At 44.3% G+C, this 24,459-nt stretch overlaps 1 protein-coding gene across 1 annotated transcript; it reads left to right on the top strand.

Annotated features, from left to right (window-relative positions):
• Positions 1 to 3,486: 3,486 nt before the first annotated feature.
• LOC149340379 (uncharacterized) lies at positions 3,487 to 24,399 on the top strand. The gene is made up of 9 exons (XM_089551113.1): positions 3,487 to 3,517; positions 16,527 to 16,639; positions 17,754 to 17,825; positions 17,883 to 18,022; positions 20,830 to 20,876; positions 21,615 to 21,726; positions 23,063 to 23,206; positions 24,185 to 24,326; positions 24,382 to 24,399. Exons 1-9 carry the CDS (start codon positions 3,487 to 3,489, stop codon positions 24,397 to 24,399), a joined length of 819 nt encoding a protein of 272 aa, XP_089407239.1.
• Positions 24,400 to 24,459: the final 60 nt, after the last annotated feature.

Here is a 24,459-nt window from a genome sequence, read left to right as displayed (position 1 = left end):
AATGCAAAACTGCTACTAATTTTTTCACGCGCTTTTTTTTCGTTTTTTTTTTCATGATGGTGGATCTTTTAAGAAAGTTACGTTGAGAAAAACGTCATCGCTAACCTTCCAGCGAGACGACGAATACTGTCTCAGTAAACACGTGGATAATAAGAGGAAAATTATGGCAAAGCGCGCGCAGGCGAACTCCTGACATTTTATTGAGCTGAACTTTCCTGTATACCAAGAGTTGTTACATGCTGTGCAGGCGTTAACGCTTGCAGTCTTAGCTATTTTTTTTCGCTAAAGACCGTCTGAATCCAGAACTTTGGCGCCCAAGCGTGCCCAGTGTGTAACTCAACAAAAATGCTAGCTCTCGAGCTTGTCCTTTTATCCTTGTCCTGTGGCGTTTCCTTCAGCTTCTTGCCTTTCCACAGCTTACGGAGTACCGTCTAAAATATAGGTCAGTGTTCCAAGAGAAAAAAAAACAGTGGAAGAGAAAGTCATATTTTAATTAGAAGTTAAAGGTGTCAGTACGATCTTGGAGGATGCCCAGCGTGTAACTCCATAAAAATGTTAGCGCTCGAGCTTGCCCTCTCATCTTTGTCCTGCGGCGTTTCCTACATCATCTGGCCTTTCCACATCTAACGGAGTAACGTCTAAAATACGGGCCGGGGTTAAAAAAAAAACGGAAGAGAAGGTCATTTTTTAATTAGAAGTTCAAGCTCTCAGTACGCGCTTGGACGATGTCAAAGTGAAGATAGCTTTTATGTGCGATGAATTGATGAATTAAGAAAAAAGCCGCCTCATGTACTTATACGCTTGAAAATCAAACGGCGACACTTGAATCCGTAGTTCCATGGTTGTAACCAAATTCTTATTTAGTCCTGAAATTAACTTAAAAACACATTTTGAGGCTGACTAGATCAAGGAAAAGCTGTGTGCGCGCGTGCGTGCGTGTGTGTGTGTGTGTGTGTGTGTGTGTGTGTGTGTGCGTGCGTGCGTGCGTGCGTGCATGTGTGTGTGTGTGTTGTGTGTGTATGTGTGTGTGTTGTGTGCGTGTGTGCGTGTGTGTGCGTGTTGTGTGTGTGTTTGTGTGTGTGTGTGTGTGTGTGTGTGTGTGCGTGCGTGCGTGTGTGTGTGTGTGTGTGTGTGTGTGTGTGTGTGTGTGTGTGTGTGTGTGTGTGTGTGTGTGTGTGTGTGTGTGTGTGTGCACGCGCGCGCCCATTACTACAAAAATGGGCACGATGGGCCCTGTTTGTTTCCTCTTGTGTTTTTCCGATTCATGATTTTGAGATTTATGGTTTTGCACAAATCGGAATTTTCGCTTACGCGGGGGGTTTCTGCCTCGCGGCCAGAATATGAGGATCCTGGCCACCCCACTTGAGGCTGCTGCTTGTCAAGCCCGTACTTCAGGATCGCGCCATCGTTCACAAGCGGTTTTGAGCTCTAGCGCTCGCTCCTCTGCGATCGCACGTGCCTTACGTTTGGCCTGGGCAGAAGGCGTCTGCACCCATCCTATGACGTCACTGTATTTTTCCCAGCTGACCATACCCTAAGTTTAGGTCACAATGCTAACGAAGCAACGTCAGCGCGTTAGCGCATCGCGGACCAGGTCGAATGAGTAGCGCATTGGCACATGATTTAGGCTGTAATAAGTCGCATAGGGACTCCTTATGCCGAAATTGCCTTTCTGTGTTGCGATAGCCTGTATCTGTTTCTGATAGTTTTTGCGTCAACATACTGCTGCAACGGGAAGCGGCAGTTTTGGCTGACAGCTTCCTGTGTATCGCAATATAAGAGATTGTGCGAGAAGCTAAAGCCGTCCCCACTACTGGCGTCCGTCGCCACTACTACACATCTCGGAGCGCATGGGTGACACCGACTGCATAAGTGGCGTGCCTTTTCCTCTCTTCTTCTTCGAACTACCCCGTTTTTTTTCTTTTGTTGGTGCTCTTAGAAGGAAAAAAGCATAATTGGGAAAGGAAGGAAGCCCGGCCCAACAGAGCTCGGCTGGGCTTAAAGGGACCCTGAAACACTATTCAATGAAGGTGTCGTGTGCCTGGGATGTTAAGAAGCACCGCTTCCTGAATATCCTACACCATATTTTTTTTAGTACGTTTTGTAAAAGTTCAGTTATACGCAACCAATATTTTAAGTTCGAACCTCTTCGCAACTTCCTCCCTCCTCTCGTCCCTTCGTACACGCTCAAAGGTCGGCGCTCCTCCGCCGGACTGCCGACGCGCGCTGGTATTCTCGGGGCACGGAGCTTCTTGACGCGTCGGCCTGACGCTGCTTACTGGCCGCAGCCGCGGTAGCCTCGTGACGTCTAAAAGAATATATCCAGTAGCCATCTCTTAATCGACATAAGCAGGCGGGTGACGCGGAGGAGGGCTGAAGTTGAAAATTGGCTCGCCAACTTTCAAGCGCGATTGTGGCTCTCTGCTGCATGTAGAAATGCATTGCTTGGCTCATAGATTCATGGCAACACACTCTACAGACTGAGTGAGTTTATATATCATGATTGAAAGATGTTGCAGGGCGCCTTTAAGCCAATAAAGAGGGACCAAAAGAAGCTCAACGCTAAACACACACACACATATTCGATATGACCAAGAGTTCTGTGTAAATAAAGAATATAAAAACAAAACTAGAGACGAGCCAATGGTGCAAATCGCCTCCTCTAGCTTCCACCTGTGCCCTGTCCGGTATATGTGCAAACGCTTGATGTTGATAGCCTCGAGTGCTGTGCAAAGACCGGGACTTTTGCCTTACGAGCTAGCGCTCAGAAAAATATGATTCCCACTCACCATTTCAATAGTAATCATTGTCTGTGATAGTTCAGCTGGCTGCATGACTCCACTTCCTATGCAGTCGAAAGAAACGAATGAATTATGCTCAATATACGATGAAATGTTTGGCCCTATGTCCAACATTTTCGGACAAAAATTTTGAAAATTCGACAATTTTAAGATACTGTCGAAGAAATATTGAAGGTAATGGTCATTTTTCTGACATGCAGCAAAGTCTTTCTTTTGGTTTGGTTTGGTTTATAGGGTTTAACGCCCCAAAGCGACTCAGGCTATGAGAGACGCCTTGCGTTGGTACAGTACAAAAGTGAGTCTGAAATGGTGTGATACATCGCTGTCGTGCAACCGCTGGTGCCGAAGCATTATCTTTGCAAGTTATTCTACGGCTTCACTTTTCCTGCATGAACCCTATTCTGGCCATATTTGGCGACGAAGTGCGAAAGTGCGGGGTTAAATATGAACTACATTACGGAAGGACCAAACAAAATGCCCTGCACTTTTGGTTGTTCGATACAGGCGGTTGACCATTCCACCTGATATGCGGAAAACGTAACCAAGGAATTCTGCGTGATGTTCAAGCCTAACTGCGCCCGAATGTGATAGCCCAAGCGATAAACGACGGAGAAGAAAGCGAGTAATGCGCATTTGTGCCGTTTTACCGACACTTATACTCGACCTTTGAATAATTTGCCAGATAATGGGGTTCTTCCATGAGCAGATTGATGAACGTGGGCGCTGTTCGATTGCTGCAGAGTGTTCAGCAATTTTCGAATATCAATTTCTTCGATCCAACATGAACCGAATAACAAACACATGTACTTCGTATTCTCAATTCTGGTGGCGAACTTTTTTCTTCGGGCTGCCATTCTGTCGGAAAAGTTCAAAAAGTGTCTGACAAGTTTGCTGCGATTTTTGGACGATGTCCGCTTTAATTAGTCGAGATTGTAGCTGAAAGCAATTTGTGCTTAGCGCTTTAATCTCTAAATTAGGGAGGAGCCGAAAATAAATCATTACCTGCATATTATGCCAGTTATTGTACCCGCATTCAGAAGCCAGTATTAAAATTTTGCTTTGGGCCGCTAAAATTAGAGAAATGGGCATGTCCCAAATTATCAGCAATTAGATTAGCACTTCATTTCATTTCATTTCATTTATTAAGTCCTCAAAGGCCCCATTTAAGGGGTATTACATGAGGGGTGGGCGGGGAGTACGGCAGTTATGACAAAAGAAAATGATTTTCGATGGCAGTCTTGAATTGTTGAAGATCATCAAGGGAAGCGATATGGCCGGGAAGGTCGTTCCAGTCCAGGGCAGTACGGAGGAAAAATGATTTTTGGAACGTTGTGGTATGGGCGCGCTGGGGGTAGACTGCTCTGAGATGGCTGTGACGGGATAAACGATGGGCTGGGCGGATGAGTGCGTTGTTCGGTGGCAAGCTGTGAAAAAATGTACGATAAAGAGAAAGGCGAGCTAGTTGACGACGGGATGCTAGGGTACGAAGTTCAAGCCGAGATTTTAGTCCAGTTACACTAGCGCGATATGAGTACTCTGAAAGAATAAATCGTGAAGCGCGATTTTGAATAGATTCCAGTAAATTCGACAGGTTGGTTTGGTGAGGATCGAATATAGAACTGGCGTACTCTAGTTTAGGTCGGACAAGTGATATATAGGCAATTAGTTTGACGGAAGGGGGTGCTAAGGAAAAGTTACGCCGTAAGTAGCCAAGGACGCGATTGGCTGAGTTAGCTATATTAGTAGCATGACTGATCCATCTTACGCAGCTCGTCCAAGTTTCGCGAAAGACCAAGTCGAATTCGTCGAACCTACAGAAGGCCCCTAGAGAGCAAAATTTTTATCCAAGAAATTTCTTCCGATTTTCCGCATAACAAGTGTAAGAGACGAAGAATTGTTTAATCGCTAACAGGATGTTTACGCATTTGCGCCGCCGTTTTCTCCCCGCAGCTTGCTCGCAGGGACGCCAAATGTTTCTCCCGCAAAGCAGTGGCTGCTGAGACCATGTTGGCATCAGACAATGTTTCGATCTAAGATTAGGCAGTGTTCTCTCAAAAAAGCAACATTTCATGCTTGATGAAGTTTTATTTTCACGATAACATTTCCAGGCCAAAATCACTGCATAGCTCGTTAGCCATGACGGCCATGTTGGCGGCGGCAGGCGCAAGCAGTCTCGCATGTCGGTGTCTCAGATCCCGGTGGACACCTGAGCCGCGCCACGGGAAGGAAGAAAAAAAAAGTGAAAGATGAAAGGAAGGAAGAGGTGTCGAAGTGTAGAGCTCCAGAATAATATTGACCGCCTGGGGATCGTTAACGTGCACTGGCATCGCAAAGCACACGGCCGCCTTTTGCGTTTCGCCTCCACAGAAACGTGTCTGCCGCGACCTGGATTGAACACGGGTCCTCCAACTAAGTAGGCGTGGACACTACAAACTGAAGCACCGCCTCTGTGTTTATACAGTTCGGCTAGTGAGCACGAGGGCTTACACTTACAGATATCTCTCTAAATTTTCGAACAGCGGAAAGAACGACGTCATGGTTGTAGACTAACAAAGTAATGGTAAACTGTAGTAAGATAAGAGCCAAACTCAACTAACGAAAAGTAATGCAAATGAAAATTTGCGGAAGCAGGCGAAACAGACACAGGAAAGAAGAAAATGAGCTAACAGTTCTTCTTCGTTGCAGCACAAACAGGTGCTCCTCATAGTTTCTCAACTTCATCTTTGATCTTTAGACTGGTTTCCCACTCTGGTGATTCTTTATGCTTCATTGTTGGTGGAATCGAAGCTCGCTGCCGATAACGTTCACTATAGTGTGTAGTCCCCTTATGGCAAAAACAGGTGCTCCTCATAGTTTCTCAACTTCATCTTTGATCTTTAGACTGGTTTCCCACTCTGGTGATTATTTATGCTTCATTGTTGGTGGAATCGAAGCTCGCTGCCGATAACGTTCACTATAGTGTGTAGTCCCCTTATGGTAGTCCCCTTATGGTGACCCGTTCCACTCAAAAATTCGCTAACACTGTACAGTTTAAGAAATTTCTAGCTCAGGAAATTTCAGGCTCCCTGACCCCTGAGGGATAAGGGGTCCTCTCCTGACCCCTCGGTTAGCTCGGACCGGGCCCCCTGAGTTCGAACTTCTCTGTTAGAAGCCACTCAGCGTTCTGTGTTTATGGTTAATTCAGCTGTGAAAGACAATATTCCTTCGTGCTGGCGGAATGCAAACGGCGATCGTCGCCTGAAGGCCGCATGGAAGAGCATAGCGCATAATTAGTCCCCACACAATTGGATAAATTAAAAATTCTTTGCAGAATCGTTTAGAAGGACAATACCTAAAGCTAAGGAGGAATACAATGCATATTTAAATAACTATTTGTCTAGCCCAGAAAATCAAAAGGTTTGTACAGATTTATGGAACGCACAAACTCGGTACCTTCCAGTCCCGTAAACCAGTCTACAGTTCTATCCCCCAACAAGCAATAAACAATCCGAATTGCATAGCTCAGGGGCTCCCCGCACGTTTTCATGCGCGCAGTACGGTTTATTAAGGCGAAAGCCTTTAATTCCTCATACTCTCGTTAGCAGACGCGTCGGCAGGAGTGTCGACAGACGCGTCGGCAGCCGTGTCGACAGACGCATCGGCAGAAGTGTCGACAGACGCGTCGGCAGCCGTGTCGACAGACGCGTCGGCAGATTCGTCCACCTTTCGGCGTCACTGCTTAAAAGGCTCAAGGTTCCAGCATGAATAAAGGCGCATCTAGTGAATGCATGGGCTTCATAAATAAAATAAAAGGAGCAAAGTCAGGAAAAGGAAAATAAAAATAAGACAATAAACAAAAATAAAAACAAAATAAAAATAAGATGCGGAAATAAAAATAAAAACAATAAAATTAAGAAAAGGAGCAAAAATAAAAAACAAAATTAGAAAAAATAAAAAGTAAATAAAAACAAAACGTGGCCAGGAAACGCTTTCGCCTTGCAGCACTTTAGAGAGCCAAAGTGCCCCCAGAATTTTTCTATCTTACCGCATCTGCGTGCAGACTTCACCGAAGCCGTTTCATCTGATTTAGTGTCTATCGTTAGTGGTCTGCAGTCTGCCGCCCCTGGCGTTGACGGAGTCACAGTTGGCATATTGAAGGTTTCAGCTCAAGACTACACCCAGGATATCGCACAGATTGTGAGTTGGTCCTTGGAAAAAGGCTAGATTCCACTAGACTGAAAAACAGCGAAATTAATTTTATTGCTAAAAGAAACGGGAAAAGGATTTGCTCTTAAAAATATTCGGCCCATCTTTCTCATTCAAATGTAGTAAAACTTGTAGAGCTGGTGGTACAGAGTCGCCTCACGAATCATGTATCGACTCAGCGTGCCTTCAGTGAGGCTCAGATTGGCTTTCGCCGTGGTTGGACCGCTCAAATAGACTTGGAGAGCCGAATTAAGGTTGCAGTGAAGCACAAGTTACATTAAGTCCGCTCTAGTTACATTAGACGTTTTAAAAGCGTACGGTAGATTTGAGCGCAGTATTTTGCTTCATAAAATAGCTGATCTCAAATCTCCTTCGTACCTGTTTGTGTGGGTTAGATAGTTTTTGAACGATAGGCGTTTCTTTTACGCAGATGGTCAGTGCAATTCCAACACATACGCTCAGTCGAGAGGTGCGCCTCAGGGTTCTGTGCTCTCGCCGTTACTGTTTAGTACACTCATGCGAGATATTCCTGTACACCCGGCTGTCAAGGTCTATGAGTATGCGGGCGTCATTGCATTATTCGATTCTGCGAAGGATGTCCATACTTTGTATCTGCAGTTGCAAGCGTGCCTCAACGCTCTGGAAGCCTGGCTGGGTAGCCTAAGATTACTTTTAAATGTTAATAATAGTGCCCTCCTTGTTTTCCAGCCGGCATCCACTCATGACATCTCCTTGCTGTATCGCAATACCCCAATCCCACAAGTCTGTTCATTAAAATACCAGCGTATATTACCTACGATCTGCAGTTAGACTGGCGACTAAAAAATGAAAGAAATGTGCTTAAAGGTGAGCGCGCTTTTGGCGTGTTGATGTGAATCAGAAAAAATTCGGCATGCGCTGTAACAATTTGCCCTTTCTGTATAAATCTTATGTAAGGTCACCACTTGAATTTGGTTGCGTTCTTTTTTCTGGTTGTCCAAGGTAAAAGCTTCAACCTTTGATTATTTTGGAGAAACGTTCTCTGCGTCTCTGCATTGGACTACCAAAAACTGTGGCAAATGCTGTGCTGCTTTTGGAGGCGCGAATACCTGACTTAAACTCGCGGTTTCAGCTTCTAACTGTGCGAACTTTCCTTGGAGCTTTAGAGCCTATTGCAGGATTGGCTAGCCCCGTAATTACTCTGTTCCCCGGTATTATTTGGCCTAGCTATATAAGCTGCCTGAGATTGTGTTCACAAATTTTCTGCTATCAAAAATGTCAGTCGTAATGAGTTCTGTAGTAAAGGTTCGCCACCTGCGGACCAATGCTGCTATTTGATTTGGCAACACCCTCCCAAGAAATGCAAAGAATTTGCCTGCAAATGTTTTAAATTGGCCCATAGAAAAGTATGTGGACAAATTTTTAATACATACTGCAGTTTTCACAGATACCTTTCAGCAAAAGAAAAAGGCAACTGTTGACATTTATTCAAGGGCACTTGATTAGGGTTATTACTTTCGGGCCCCTAACTATACGCCTATGTTTGCTGCAGAATTTCTAGCGATTCAGTTCGCATTACAAACCCTCTCTTGCAACGTTAGTGATGTTATTGTATTTGCTGACGGCCTTTCTGTCCTGAATGCACTCGAAGGCTCGAAGGACGCTCTTTTGGGTCGTTCCCTAAGATTTTTCATCCCACCACTTGTTAAAATGGTGTGCTTTCACTGGATACCAATATGTTGCGGCAGTTGTGCTAATGTGATGGCTGATTTTTTAGCAAAGCCTGCCCTTTGCGGACCTGTGGTTCCATTTACTCCAAACGCTCTGCAATTGACAACAGCCCGCCCGCTTCCAACAATTCCTGCAACTGCATTTCTAGAGTCGTGAGCATCTCCTTGCTTCAGCGGATTTTCAACATTTGGCATCCCTCTGGAATATGCGTTTATGTAGTTTACGGCAATGCGATGTGCCTATGGCCCTCTTGCGCAGAAAAATTCAACGACTAAATCTTTATTTGTTCCGATCGGTATTCTCCCTATCGAGCCTTTGTGAAGCATGCGGTGAAATCGAAACACTAGATCACTTTCTCCTCTCCTGTCAGAGGTTCGCTTTTCTGCGAAAAGCCTATCTGCAGGTTCCCCTCGCTCGATTACGGCTTCCTCTTTCTATTCCGGTTCTTCTCTCCTTGGGGGCAAACGCCAGGGGATATATCCTACAACCAGTGAGCGATTGTCTGCATAATTTCATCATTGCGTCAGGGAGATTCCTTGGTTAGTTATAATTCACAAAATTTTTTAGCCCAAAGTTCAACCTCGACTACCTTAATGAGTCAATGTTTCACAACTCTTTGACTATACAAAGCACCCTGGACAATCCCCCATTGTGGGTACGTTCAACTCAGAGGAAAATAGCACACACAGCGTCACACACACAGAGAATCTTTCTCAGTCCTCGTCCTTTTCTGCGCTAAGTCTTTTCCCTACATCATGAACCAACAAGCCCAAGCAACCATCCTGCTAAGGTTCACATTTACTGCGGTTAATTTTCTTTGCCATTTTGATGCCATTTCAACAACTTGCTGCTAGATTGAAGACACTAGCTTATCTCGATGGGTCATGAGGTCGCGTTTGAAGTTTTTTCAAAAATAAGGCACTTAAATATCAGCACACCCAACCAAATGCTAACATGGCTCATATAGCAGAAGCAAAAACTCTCTGCTAAAACACTTAATGTAACCAACTTTCAGTGCCATTAAGTGTTCACAAGAAAAAGGACGTGACAGTGGCCACTGAGGCCATAGTTATCTTTTTCACTGTGTCTCCTTTTATCACTGTAATTGCATTTAATTCTGAATAATGGGATAACGAATAAATTCCAAATCTACTGGCGCTTGTGCGCCCTTTAAGAATGCAATAAAAGAGGGCGTAGTCCACGCTACTGCACTCAACGGCATCGCTTTCGACAATTCTTGTCCACGTTGTAGCGCTCTGGCTTGTAGCTGAAGTTGCCTGCGAAGCTAAAGTGTTTTGCAAAGTAAGTGGCCTGTTTTGTTCACGTACCTAACTGTACATCTTTCCTAATATTCCACACGTTATGCAAAGCTGTCAACTCCACTATGAAGTCCTATGATTCAAGTTTTCATGTTTAGCTTAAGTTTATTTTTGTTCCCGTATTTGCCTTATTCGAGGTAAAGAGAGGAATTGGTAGAGAAGCCTAGTTCGAGTAAACTTCCTTATGTTTTAGGGATCGCACTTTAAAATAAGAAACACGATATTTGGTAGGGTAATCGACAGCTATAGTAGAAGAATTCATTTCTCACTATGAGACGATTCGGGCAATCCTTTAAACCATGGACGTTGCCAGGACCTATACATGCGACATTTTCCAAAATATTAAGAACGGTTTCCGTGATGTATTTCCAAGGGTCACTCTTGAGAAAACTATTTAATGTACGTTAATGGGGTAAACAGTCCTGTACCTATGAACATCAGGCTGGGATCTCCTAGAAACAATGCACGTGGCCAGCACCTATACTTGCGACATATTTTGCGACAAAATCTTTCGCAGCGGTAGGTCTAACAGTTGTTTCTTTATTATTTTTCTTCATGCCCAATGCTAGGGCCTCTGGGAAGACATAAATATTAAGTGTCTTATGGGGCATATTTAGTTAAATACATGCACAGCAGAAAGCGAGCATAAATCAAAATACAAATAATAAAGCGGAATAGACTTTACAGCTAATTGGCTGCTAGTAACAGAAGTCCTGTTTAGAAATATAAACAACTTGAGAGCCTGTTCAGAGCGCCCTCATTTTCACACACTTCCTGAAAAGCTGGCTACGGCTGTGAAATATTAGCGAGCGAAAATTGTTTCTTTCAGCGAGCTTATTCAACCATCCTTACGTTCGTCGTTTTCCTGCACAAACCTACAAAGCTGCTCAGGAACCGTAGTCTGATATATAATTGGAAATGAATGTCATTGTACATTGCAAAATCAATTATGCCAGCATGCTTTCACAGTGCGCACACGTTTGAGCTGAGAAGCTGGGAAAGTTTCGGCAGCTGAAGCAAATCATGAGTGTGATTCTTCCTGCACCAGGGGAAGGAAGAGCGCTGCCATCGCTTTTGGTCCGGCAGCGCATGGTAACGCCGAAACACTAACTTGCACAAAAAATGATTAGCTCACCAGCACAAAAACATGAAGGACGCTATGTTTAGTGTGTCATGTTAATTTCTCACTACCGATTTTTTTTCCTCTTTGATGGGAAGACGAATTGATGAGTTAAGCAACTGAAGTAGTTTTCAGAGCTGTAGCTACGGCAAACCCTCAACGGATGTTGTCCCTGTCAACAAGTATTTGTCAGGCGCTGGTTTGCTTGAAAGCCTGCGTGATATCGGCGTTTACACCGAGGCGTGAATTTTGCAGGAGGACATTTCACGGCGGCGTCTGGGATGAAGGCGGCCTTTTTTGCGGTGTTTCTGACGACCTGTTTATGTAAGCTGCTTAATTTAATTTCCTGCTTGCGATGTGCGATGAGCTTTAAAACAGAGCTGTTACACCAAGACCGCACGTTTATAATGAAGCCTTAATATTAAGTTGCAATGATATGTTACCCACTGTGGCAGATAAGAAAGCTTATTAGGGAACTGAATGGGACATTGATTTGTGAGAGTGACGCATCGGTCCTTTCTCTTTAAACTTAGGTTTTGCTACAAGACAATGATACTGCCGTAAAGCATTTATGTTGAAGGGAAACTAATTTCGTTTTTGCAGAAAAGAAAAAGAATACCTGCACAGCAGCAATGCAGTAAGCTCGTGTGGTCGTGCTTTAATTCGAACAGGACGTATCTAGCTTTGTGTGTTTATTTTGCCGGCATCGCCAGCCGCCAAGTCAAGGGTGATGTTTTGTATAGGATTCGCTGATTAAACTCTGCAAAGTCTTACTGGCCTTTTTTTCATATCCCTCTGGAGTAGAAAGCTGGATTATATCATCTTGTGATGCTAATACCGAACCCGGCTAATTTCTTTCGGTAGCTTTGGTTAGTCAACGGTAAGTCTATACTTTGGGCCATAAATTTTCTATTTGTCACAGATTTCTGCGTGCAGTGTACAGTGGAAAGCTTGGCTCCCGTCAGACTGCGGAGGGACAGCTGTTTCTATAGCCTGCTTTTCTTGATTTTATATTTCCTGGACGTTTTCTTCCCAATGCACATCTGTCCCTGAACCCCCTCCCTTCACACTGAGTAGCACGCCAGGCCTTTCAAATACGGCCGCAAAACATGGGCTTTTAACAGAGAAGCATCCCCATCTCTTCGTAATATGTTGTCAATATTTTCAAGGATAGGACATATCAACCTGTAGCCTCTTCGGCCGGTTTGCTATTCTCTTAGCTCCACAACAGCAACCGAATTTAATCTACACAGCATTTCTTGAGGGTTCTGTTTGGTTTATAGGAGTTTAAAGCGTGACGCTTTGGTTTATGGTTTACGGGGGTTTAACGTCCCAAAGCGACTCAGGCTGTAAGGGATACCGTACTGAAGGGCTCCAGAAGTTTACACCACCTGGTGTTCTTTGACGTGCACTGACCTCGCACAGTACACGAACCTCTAGAATTTCGCTTCCATCGAAATTCTACTGCCGCGGCCGTCATCAAACCCGCGTCTTCCGGGTCAGCAGCCGAGCGCCATAACCACGGAGCCACCGCGGCGGCTGGAGGTTCTCTATACCGCCAAAATATAGTGCAGCTTCCATAGAACAAAGCAATAACAGAGAAAACCACACGTACTCCATCTGTGTTTGGGATGCGCGTGCAGGTAGGATATTGCGCAACAGTTGCGCAGTGGTTCGCGCACGTAGGCTATATACTGAAAGTTCAAAGTCCAGCCCACTTTTAGCGGCCGCAATTATAACTAACGCTCGGTTATTGCGAACAAAGATGGTAGTACCGTCAAATTATGCAATAGGCCAATGGCGCTGTGTGTCAGATAGAACGAACAACTGCGACCACACAACTCGGTTAGAGCGAACGAAGAGGCGCCGTAAACTCGACCCCGCAATAAAAAAAAAAGGCACGTTTCTCTACTAGGTGGCCGTAAAACCCCTCGCCCTCTTCTGCAACAACAAGGGTATACTCCAAAAAAGGAACAAAGGTGGCATCAAAGCTGCTGGCGAAGCGCACTTCGATGGCCTGCATGTCAGTCGATGCACGCGCATGTACCAGCTGGTCTTGAGCAGGCATGAGACAGGGGCAGCTTTCAAAGCGGAAATACTGCGCCCAATTGGTGATCAGTCACTAAAAGCGATCTCAGAAAATGGGGTTACTTCGGTAGAAAACACGGGCAGCAACAGCAGAAGTGTGCAGAACGCTCGCAGCTGCTGTTGTCTGTGCTTTCTAACACAATAACACCATTTTCAAGATTAACATCCAACAGCCAGTAAAACTTGACTTTCTACTACGGTCTCAGACCCTTGAATGCTAGTCACGTGGCGTGCGTCCGGTGCCTCAGTCGGTTTTCCAATTTCTGCGCCGCTGCAGCGTGGAGGCAGCGCGCATACAACAGGCATTGCAGTTGATACATTCAGCGCGTATGCACATTGGACTAGCTTCATCGCTGCATTCTTACAGCTTTGTCGAAGATTAGATACGCGCAGGCTGACCTACCACCAGTTTCTATGATCACTCATTTCGTAATCTGAAAATACCACGCCACTAAAGCCAGTCGTTGGCATGAAGGATCTGGTGGAGGGACATGTGATCACTCTTGAGAGCTTGGAAAGAGCTATGATAGGGTCTGATCAAGAAGACGACGTGCAGAAGAAACCTTTAAAAAAAATAAACACCACTTATGCATGTCTTTTATTTTCGGCTGTAATAGGGAAAGTCCAGATAATGCTACCCTCGGACACTACGAATGCGATCTCTGCGACCGCCCGGTTCGTTATAAGTGAACTCAACTTATCTGCATTTCATGCGCCTTGTAGATTTCTGTTATATCCCCTAGTGACTATTTAACTGGCTGGTTTGCTCAGAAAAGGCTATTATGATTGCACTCTGTTTAGCTCTAATGAAAATCTTTGACAACGTTCACGTTTGTTGCGTAAATCAAGAAGTTCAGCTGAGGCTAGCGTTTAGGTCAGTCTCTTTAATATCCTGTTCTTTCACAAACTGGTACGCGCCGGGTTCGATCCCCGGTACTGTGGGATGTCAGCGCATGTTATAGATCCCCAGGGGCTCGAAGTTATTCCGGAGCCCTCCACTGCGGTGCCTCTTTCTCTCTTTCTTCTTTCTTTCTCACATTCCTCCCTTCTATCATGGCATGGCTGAGCTGTCCACCGCGAAGTGCGACAGTTATAGCGCCTTTCATATCCTCATACACCAATTTAAAAAAATCTAAAAGCTCAGGTGTCTACCCACTATGAGTCTGTAAGCACGATTTTATTTTCTTGAAGCTGCTTATAACCCCTGCACGGAGCGCACACGCTGTGCTTTGATTTCAGCACAGTGAGGACTCTCTCGTCTCGAGCTACGCTTTAAATCAAGTGTGTAGCGTCACCAGCGCAGACAGGCAATACTGCTATCGCCGAGCTTTGTAGCGAGAGCTATATTACCCAGAGTTTTGTTGTTTCGCTTTGGGCATTCGGCGCCACTTGTGCGAATGCGCGAGGAGTCGAGTGACGTCACAGCTGCCGGCTCCCCGCGCCGACGCCGCTCGCCTCCGACCGAGAGTACTTTGTCTGAACCATCGAGACGGCAGCGTATTACTTTACGGATCACCGCACCGCCTTTCTGGGCGTCAATAAGGTTGAATAACACGTTCGGCCTTCACCACATGTCTCGTCTTTAAAGTCATGACGATAAGAAAAACAACTAGGCGTAACCAGGGATATAACGTATACATCTCGCTACGTATATCCTGGCATAGCTGAGCTAAGCCACTGTCAATATTTCAGTACTACTCATCGTGGCCTAAACGTTGTCGTTTTTCTTAATGAATGCGAGCACAGACTTGCGGGTGTTATCGGGCAGCGTGTTTGAGGGCAGCGTCCCGATTGCGGGCTCCGCGAGTTCAGCTCGCCGCATGCTCGCTGGATGTGGCCTACCGCCTACGTGCAACGTCTGAGAGGCGTTTCGATGTATTTGACGGCATTTCGCTACCACACCTTCCACCCGATTACGACAAAGGTTGCGCGAGGCACAGACTCTGTGCGTTAGGTACCCTCCCCCTCCTCCGCATGTAGCTGCCCCACTTCTCCACGCAAGTGTGTGCTCTCGTAGGTTTTGCAGTGCTGTTGAATGAAACGGCACGGGGTTTCCGTGGATATTTGCTATTACAGCTACCGCTACAAAACCTAAGCACATGCTTCCTGTACACCTAATCATCCCCTGCTGTATGTAAGTGGTTTGAAACAGATGTCGCACTTGTTCTAGATTTGTATTAGTATTTTATCTTTTCAATCGTTCATCGTTTTTTTTTCTTTTTGTTCTTCAACAGGGGGCGTTTTTGCAGAAGAAAGGTACCGAGAGGAGGGTAAGTTTTTTATCGTAGTGCCAATATTTTAGAACCCATTTCGAGAGGTTTCTACAGATGGAATGACAAATTAAAATTACATGGTCGCAATATCACTCCAAATTCAAAGCTGTAGCACTATGAAACCGCACTAAAACTTCTTAGCTTCCTGCATGCTCTTCTTGGTTCTGGCCCTCCTTTCTTTATTATTTTCATGTTATACCTGGCTTAATTTAACATCGCAGTCTACACATTATGTTATAGAACAATTCTGTTCGATAACCTAATCGAAAATACATATTACCAAGTTTTAGCTCCTTCTATTACCCCGTAAAGTCGGATATGAAATCGCTGCTCTGAGGCAGCATTCTCGCATATATGTGTTCTACTTCCTCTGTAGATCATTTATTGGAATTGCAAAATTATGCTGTCTGTGAAAACTGTAAAATATGTGCTCCGATTACCGTAACATAGAGCACCACTAAGTTGCTGTAATATTGTAGGGTGATTCATAAAATATGTTGCACACATGTCGGCTATAATGGGATAATCACATGTATTCTAACTTTCACGAGCACCTTCAGCCAACCAAGTGACCAACACCATTAACTTCTCGTTCGTTCATCCGCCTCAGGATTCCTTCTGCGTGGAGGCCCTGTCTGCTAAACATGCGGCGCGCTAGAGGGGAGTGCAGAAACTGCAGCTTCTAAAAGAAAAATTACGCATGAAAGCGCCCACAGTGAGACTTGTCCTACAATCTAGCATCTTCCTCGCTCTGTAGCATTCAAAATGGCGGCGGGATAAAACTCTAAACAGGAAGGAATAAAACGGGAGTAAGCTGCGCTCAAGCACACTCCCTTTAAAAGAAAGTGCTCTTGAGTACAGCTTACTCTCTTTTTAAACCCATATAGGTGTATTTTTGTGTAGAGTTCGATTGTACTAGTGGCAAATGCCTTTATGAGAGACGACTTGTACAGCAAATGTTCTGTATTGTTTTAGGTGCGCTACTAATTATGTAAAGGCCATTGAAGACTGTACTTTCATGCTCTTTCAGAGGACATAATAAGGCTAGGACTGTATATTGTATATGACGACAAGTTTGCTGAGCAAGCCATCTTCGAAGAGAACGGCACTTTTAACGCTTACTTCACAGCGCTCACTGGTGCTGTAAGTGAAAAAAAAGACACGTTCTATCTCTTCCTTGATGGTGGACGTCAGAATCGTATGTTCTGCATGACTGTCGTAGTAATAATCTAAATTATTTTTATCAATTTCATAATCAAAGTTCTACAGTAATCAAGTCCCATCATCCGCCTACCGCTATAATGCATCCGAGCATGTGAATGTGCAGGACGAATCTAACAGACGTGACATGTGTATGTTGACGATAGTGATAAGTATCTACGCCAACTCTATTTTTTTTTCCAGTGAGGTAGACGTCACCACCTGTTCTTTCACACGGGCACTGTCATCGCCAGTTTTAATCCTTTTTAACAAATCCATGCTCAAATTTATGTCCCTTAGGCTGTAGCGCAAAGTGCAAGCAAGACAGCAACGGCAATTGGTGTGTTACGCAGTTATCGCGTCGCAAAAATTACAGTCGCTTTCGTGAAACGTGTTGAAGCAATGACCGTTGCAAGACCTTAAAAAGCAACAAACGCCAGGTATGGACGACTGGTTCGCTTGATTCACGCTGTGCCCACATTCGACTCAAAACTAAAGTTTCAAATAGTCTTACTGCCTGTAAACGAGTATACTCGTAATGAACTGTCGAATGAGAATGGCGGATGGCAAAATTTCTGTAGAAAGAAGCGGCAACTGTTCGTCCCTCTAAAACATTAACGGTGACTTCGTGGGAGATGCAAGCATATGCTAAATGAAATATTAATGAACGCACGCCTTAAATCAAGATAATCATCGTAAAAGCACGCCCTAACAAGCAGTTTTCAATTGGCTCTGGGCCATTACGTTAACATTATTAGAACTATTAGTAAACTCAGCGCTCACAAACGCATTTTTATGCATAGCCGCGGCAGCGACCGCCATTTCTATCCTCGGAGGTCTCTATAATAGCCAACCAAAGCTGCCATGCTTCAACTAAAACTGCTTCAACTAAATCTGCCCGTCGCATGACGTTTTCAAACAGCAGATTGAGCTAAGTGTTCGGCGCCAATATTCGGCCTCAGCACATAGCTTTGTTTCTTATTAAAATTTTGGCTGCCATAAGACATGCGCGCCAGTACCGGTGCGAATTTCCAGCAACTCATATTTTTTTTTACAGGCCGAGGCATACTTCAAGAACCATAACCACCTAACCATTAGCCTTACGCTTGTCAACTCATCAAAACTGGAGGTGAGAAAATATTCCAATGCTGCTTTCTTGATCTAACTGATATCTGTGCTCCCGCAGGACCAAAGCAAACTTAAATATGTCCAAGAAGGAGAAGAGACCTACTTAAATGCATCTCCAACTCTGTGGGGGTTGGAAGGTATTTTTACGTGGAATGAGAATTTGAGCAGAGACGTCGATGTCGTGTTTCTTGTGACCGGGTAAGTTGCAGTATCACAACTTACTGCAGAAGGGATAGCACTTCTGCGATGCTATGTAGTTAAATACCGGCGTGGTCTGATCGTACTAAAACAAACTAGAAGATATTGCTTGTATATGCTTCAGCAACCTATTCGCGATAAATATTTGTATTTCTAGTCGCAAGGTCTTTATTGGGATAAACTCCAACGTACTGCATTATCATTAAATGTTTGTATTAACAGCTGTAGCATTCAGTCTTTTACTTACCAAACACGCATAAAACGAATACAAAAACTTATAAACTCTTCAGTGAATGGTCCAAACGAACATCTGCTGGGCCGAAGTCAGATACATGGTCGGACTGTTCTGCTGAAATTTTGGAATATTTCATCTTGTTCGCATAATATTCGTTTTGCCACCAACCAAGGGTTGAAAGCGAAATCCAAACGTTTCGGAATGAACTCTGTTCCTCCTTCATGGACGGCTAAGTAGTCAGCACACAGCAGTGAAACCTGACCATCTCGCCGCCCGTGAGGAAAGAATCGAGTTGGTCTCCGAATGTCGAGACTTGGCACTGAAACCTTGGTTGGAGCCAGCCTCCTGTGTTTCAAATCCAACCAGATGGACTTCTGGCAGAGATGTTCTCACTTCAATGGACACAGCTAGTTTGGTTGGAAAAGAAATAACCAGAGTAGGAAAGGCTGAAAGGGGGGAGGGGGGGGGGGGGGACAAATGAAGGGGACCCCGCCGCGGTGGCTTAGTGGTTAAGGCGCTCGTCTATCGAGCCGGAGTACCCGGGTTCAAACCCGACCGCTGCGGCCGCGTTTCGATGGAGGCGGAAACTCAAAAAGCGCCCGTGTGCTGTGCGATGTCAGTGCACGTTAAGGATCCCCAGGTGGTCGAAATTATTCCGGGGACCTCCACTACGGCATCTATTTCTCTCTTTCTTCTTTCACTCCGACTTTTCTTCCTTCCCTTACGGCGCGGTTCAGGCGTCCGCCGAGATATGTGAGACAGATACTGCGCCATTTACTTTCCTCAATAAGCCAGCCAACCAATGAAGAGGACAAAATCTAAAAAAAAAATGAAGCAATCACGAAAATAATATCTGCGACACGATAAAAACAACAATCCAAAAAAAGAAGCATGACGAAACAATGAGTCTTCGACCGTGCAGCATTTATCGCCAACCCAACAGACAGAATGCGCGGAAATTAATTTAAAAAGTCAGGCCAACTTTTAACAGCTGCAGATATAAAGATTGCTCGGTTATTACGAACGAGTATGGTGTTAACGTCAAAATAAGCATGTTCTTGGGCAGGCGTAATACATCAGAAATACAACGAGACACTGTAGCCACACCACTCGGTTAAAGCGAACAAGGTTGAAAAACTCGTGCTTCCAGCCTAGCACGGAGACCGAAGAGTGCCCCTCATCCCCCGCGACATCGCCCAGAAATAACATGCGCTGAACTTCTTTCGTAGAAGCATGCCCCCAGGAACGATAGATGACGCTGTGTAAAACGTACGTGATCAGACGCATGTAATACATCTGTGGCAACCCGTCGTTGATGGATAGCTGGCCGGATGTTTCCTGAGATGAGCACGTTCGCGCGGACGATAACATCGCAGAGCCGTGTTTCGGATGAAGTTGTTGTAACGAAAGTGTGAGCACTTTTCTAGCGCTAAGAATCTGTTGAAGTGGCCGACCTATCACAGGCTGCCTCGGGTGCTTCAACCGCGATTAATTTTATCTTGTCCCTAAAGCAGATTAACTCTCCATTAACTCTCAAAGATTATGCATTCCGCGCACCAACTGTTTTAGATATTCATTTTTCCTGCTTTCAGTAAAAAAAAAATGAAATAATTTGGTCTCGTCTAACGCATCATTGCCGAAATTTGTAACTCTTGTAGAAGAACTGATTCGTAATAGTTAAATGATGTTTAGCCAGATATAACACACGGTTTACATCACTGTATAAGACAACATCCCTATAACTTCATTATTTGCCATGTATAAGTGCGCCCTTTCCTACCAAATTTGCTGTATCGTTCACGTTTTATATTCAGTTACCTGTATCTCTCTTCACTACTCATGTAATTGTAACAAACATTTCATTAGATTGTATGGAAGTCTATTTTTATTAAAAGAAATGCATTATTTATTATATGCTAATCCTGTAAAAATCCGAATGGGATTAACATTATCTGAAATGAGCAAACATAATGGACTTGCCTTCAGGATTACGCTTTATGTACCGATATTCTTTTTCACTTGTGATCTCCTTGTCCTTTCTTTACTTCTTCGAATGTGTTCTTCTGTTACAATTCCTACTTTCTGCTAATCCCTGATTGCACGCTCAATTCTGACGCTTTGCAGAAACTTACAAAAGGTGGCCAATTCTCACAGAAAGTTTGTTTTCTATCTTTTTCTCACTTTTTCCTAATTAATGCATTATTTTTCGTTATCTTAGAGTGAATGGTACTTTTTACGAATACTTTTCCCATCTTCCTGGAATCGTGCAACGTAGCACATGCAGTTATTAGCTTACTGTGCTGTGTCCACCACACTGACTCGGCCATTCTTCGACAGCTGCAGACGTTTTATCGTCTATCAATTTGTTCCCGCGTCACATCAGCGTTAAGCATTAAAATGAAGATTGTCGCCAGTTTTCATGGCCTCTTTTTCGTAGCAGCAATGCAGGGAAGGTATGCTATTCACTCTTTTCGTCTTAGCATTCGCTATTGCATTCTGACCTAATCTTCACCTCACTGGGAACATCCATGCTGTCGTCATTCATTAATACCACTGACGCTGCTCTTTGCAGGAACAAGTTGAAGACAAGAGTATCAGACATGACCGGCGAGTGGTACGGTAAGTACCAACAAGACTTAACTATCTACTATACATCATTTTCCGTTGTTCCTCATTGTATGGGGTCAATCACACTTTGAGGGAACACGGCTCCGCGTGGCCACGTACCTGCGCAGTGCTATTGCATAGAACACGTTCATGAATCAATGCAGAGTGGCGCAGGAGAAGAGGGACCTCGATGTGGTTCTTAGTGCCATCTGCCCATTTGCACGAGTTTGCCCCCGGCTTGGTCGCAATAGTGAATAACAATTAACAAATGTCAACGAAAAGGATACATTTTCAGCGAGACATTGCTTCTTTGTTCTTTAAAAGTTGTTTATTTGACTTCCAAATATGGTTTGAATAAGCAGAGCGGTCCTTTACAGTAAATTGGGCTGGTAATAACGAAGTTTAAATTTGCCCAACATAGCTGGTACTCGCGTACAGGGTCAATCACACTTAGAGGTAACACGGCTCCGCGTGTGCGCAGCCACGTGGAGCAATATCTCGCTTAAAATGTATTCTTTTCATTGACATTTGTTAATTGTTATTCTGAATTATGAGCGTAGAGAGGAAGGAAAGCAACTCAAAATAAGGATTTAGCAAAACATTCTTTTTTACTTTAAATGAGTAGCAAGATCCCGGATAAAGTAAAGACATAAAAGTGTAGGTGAAGACAGAAATTTTACCACTCTATTTTCTCAAAGCATATACTGGCAGTCAGACACAGTGAGCTTACTGTTAATTTTTCTTAACCAGGGTTAGCGGCCCCTGGTTCAATCTGCTACGGAAATGCGTCTGTCGGAATAATATATGACGATGGGATTACGTTCAATGGAGCGCACCTGATGGCAGTACAAGTCGCCCTTCTGTAAGTCAGTCTCTCTTAGCAGTTGCCTAATTATTTCTTTATCTTTACTAAGTCCCTTCAATATGTCATTATCAGAGGAGTGCGATTTCACTAACGTCAACAACATTTCACACTAGGACTTTGCAGACATGTAAGCATTCCGATTACTGTGGTTATAACGACCGGTGAGTAACGGTATCTCACCTGCGTCGGTATAGTGGAATTCTATAACCGAAAACTCTCGCGTTCACCTTCAGCCAAAAGGGGATTTTGTACATGTTAGCTTGAGACATAAGGTGCATATTAGCTGAGGAGTAAGTGCTGTCGACAGTATGGCATAAGTGATGAGGCGGTCCTGGGAGGTTTAGGAGTAGTCGTACTCATCTCCATGCAATAGAGCTTAATGGAGGCTACACCTGCTATCAATATGAAGCTCTTCTTCGTCAACTCCGGGCGTTTGATCAGTAGCTGTTGTTGAGCAGCAGTAGTACAGTTTCTCGTTAGCCTTTGCATAGTAGTTACGGGCAGATGTTTCCCATTTGTTCAAAGCTGCAACTATCATAAGCCCGCTTGATTTTGAAGTGTTGTAACAGAAGAGTGTAATCTTTTATATGATGACGATAATTACTGCATCACTAATGGCATAACGGTTGCTTACATGAATACTGCCTCCAACACTATGACATTAACATATGCTCTAAACAAATTCAGTGATGAGCTCATAGAACTGTTTCATACAATATTTGTTATCTCCTGTCAATCGTGCCTTTATCTCTTTCTAGCCTACTTCGCGCAGCTACAGACACGAGGTTTTTTTTTTTTGAACGGCTATGGTTATCGTCCTAAAACCATGTAAGCTTTAAACAAAAGGCCCCGGAGTATTGGGCTTTTTCACTTGCTTTATTTCCAGCGAAGATTTGAGAGTTACAAGGTTAAAAAGCTCCGTTGACAGCTTGAATGTGCCTGATGTCTGTAAAAAGGCGTAACTGCTGAAAACATTGAATACGTATGCATACAGTTATGTACATTCTTTGTCAAAAATACACAACCCAAGGGGTTTGCTTCCAAGTTCTGTAGCGAGGCTCTTAAGCACATTTCACAGTTTTAAGCTTGGGAGGGATGAGGACTTAAGTTCCTCCCGCCTTCGTGATATTACGGTCCCTGAGTATGCAAGAGGAGCCGCGCTGCAGGGCTCACAAGGAGATCCATTGGGCTATGTACTTTTGGCAAAGACTGTACATGGGGTTACGCTTTATCCTGAGCTCAATGCAGACAGATGTAATACATTAGTGCATATGCGTATTTTTAGAGTGCATCTTTTTCTGCATTATTACGTTGCAATTATATTTGTGCGCAGGTTAGGAGCAAAGAAAGATAATGGCAAGTGGGGTGAGTGCCACTTGTCTGACGAATACCTGATGTCCTCGATCAATGGAGGCCCTCATCCCACGATGTCGGAATGTAGCGAAAGATCAATGTGGACCTTTCATGGGCGTGTCCAGTAAGTGTGGTATTACTTTTCTAGCAAGCAATATTTGAAAGAGAATGCTACCAGAAATTGGGTGTCTTGTTGTCTTCCGGTTGCAGTTGCAAAAAAAAAACGATAGAGTAGATATCAAAGTGTCTCGGTAGCATGAAAAGAGGGGAATTTACGCGTACTGCATGAAGAATAACTCTTTCAGCTTTCACAGGCTCATTAAAATCGTAGTGATCAAATTTGCACACAGTGGCTACGCTGCCATTGCACGGCAGTGTGCTACTGTGCTGCGCCGTATAACGAAATTCCATCCTTTTTAGGCAGAACGATAGGAGGCGGTGGTTTTTCTCATGCGTCCGATACCTCGGAGGAGGGGGTGAGAGGGAAGAAAAAAGATTTATTTTTAGCACAATGTCGGCCACCTTTCTAGGGGAGAGGAGATGGGCCTTCAACGGGGTCAGCATTTCCCACCTTCGCTGGCTACAGCTCTGCATGCCATGATGTCAGCATCCTACAGACTGCCAACTTTTAAACTGCATTTAACTGTAAGCCAACCTGCGCACTCCAATACGACGACACTGTGCTCTTTCGAAACCTGCCTCATCTCTTTTTTACTGATGATATAGACAGGCCCGGCAAGAGCGCTGTGTTCCCACCTCGAAAAGTTTGGAGTTTTGAAATATATTAGGAATAGGATGATGATGATGAAGTTAACCCTGAGTATATATATATAAATGCCCAGGAAATTTTGTTAACGATCAATTCGCACGCACATTAGGCGCCAGTTCGAAAACTAAAAATCTATCCCTTCACTTTTCACAGTTCCGGCGTAATTCTGCTCCAAAAGCTGCTAAGCGTGAAGGCTTGTACTAGAAATGTCTTTTTTTAAGCCTTACAATGCGACTGTTGCAGTATTTGAGACCTTTCGCATGTATTTTATTTTTGTTCACAGCCTTGGTTTGGTTATGACTCTCCTTGAACTGTAAGACTCTTCTATTTCAGACGTAAAAAGGACCTTTGTTGGAAGGACGCGCCGCATGGCGCTCTCGAAAAAAAGAGTTCGCCGCTGAACTTTTACGGCGAAAGGAATTGTGACGTGTGCGAGCTTCGAGGTGGCACCAAGCCTAAGGGTTTTAAGTGCTCGGCAAGTACTTTTTGAAGCTATCGACTTTCCGAATGTTTTGTGCTGTATTTAACAGCGCAAGAAGCAGGCGTGATAAACTTGGTGTAAAATGGCGCCTAAATGACGTCACGTCTGGCCTTGTCCCTCGTTTCCT

The sequence above is a fragment of the Amblyomma mixtum genome, chromosome 6 (assembly GCF_055824585.1).
Source record: "Amblyomma mixtum isolate Tamu chromosome 6, ASM5582458v1, whole genome shotgun sequence".
Lineage (NCBI taxonomy): Eukaryota > Metazoa > Arthropoda > Arachnida > Ixodida > Ixodidae > Amblyomma > Amblyomma mixtum.
The sequence above is the reverse complement of the archived record's forward strand: the minus strand, read 5'-3'. Positions and strand labels throughout refer to the sequence as shown.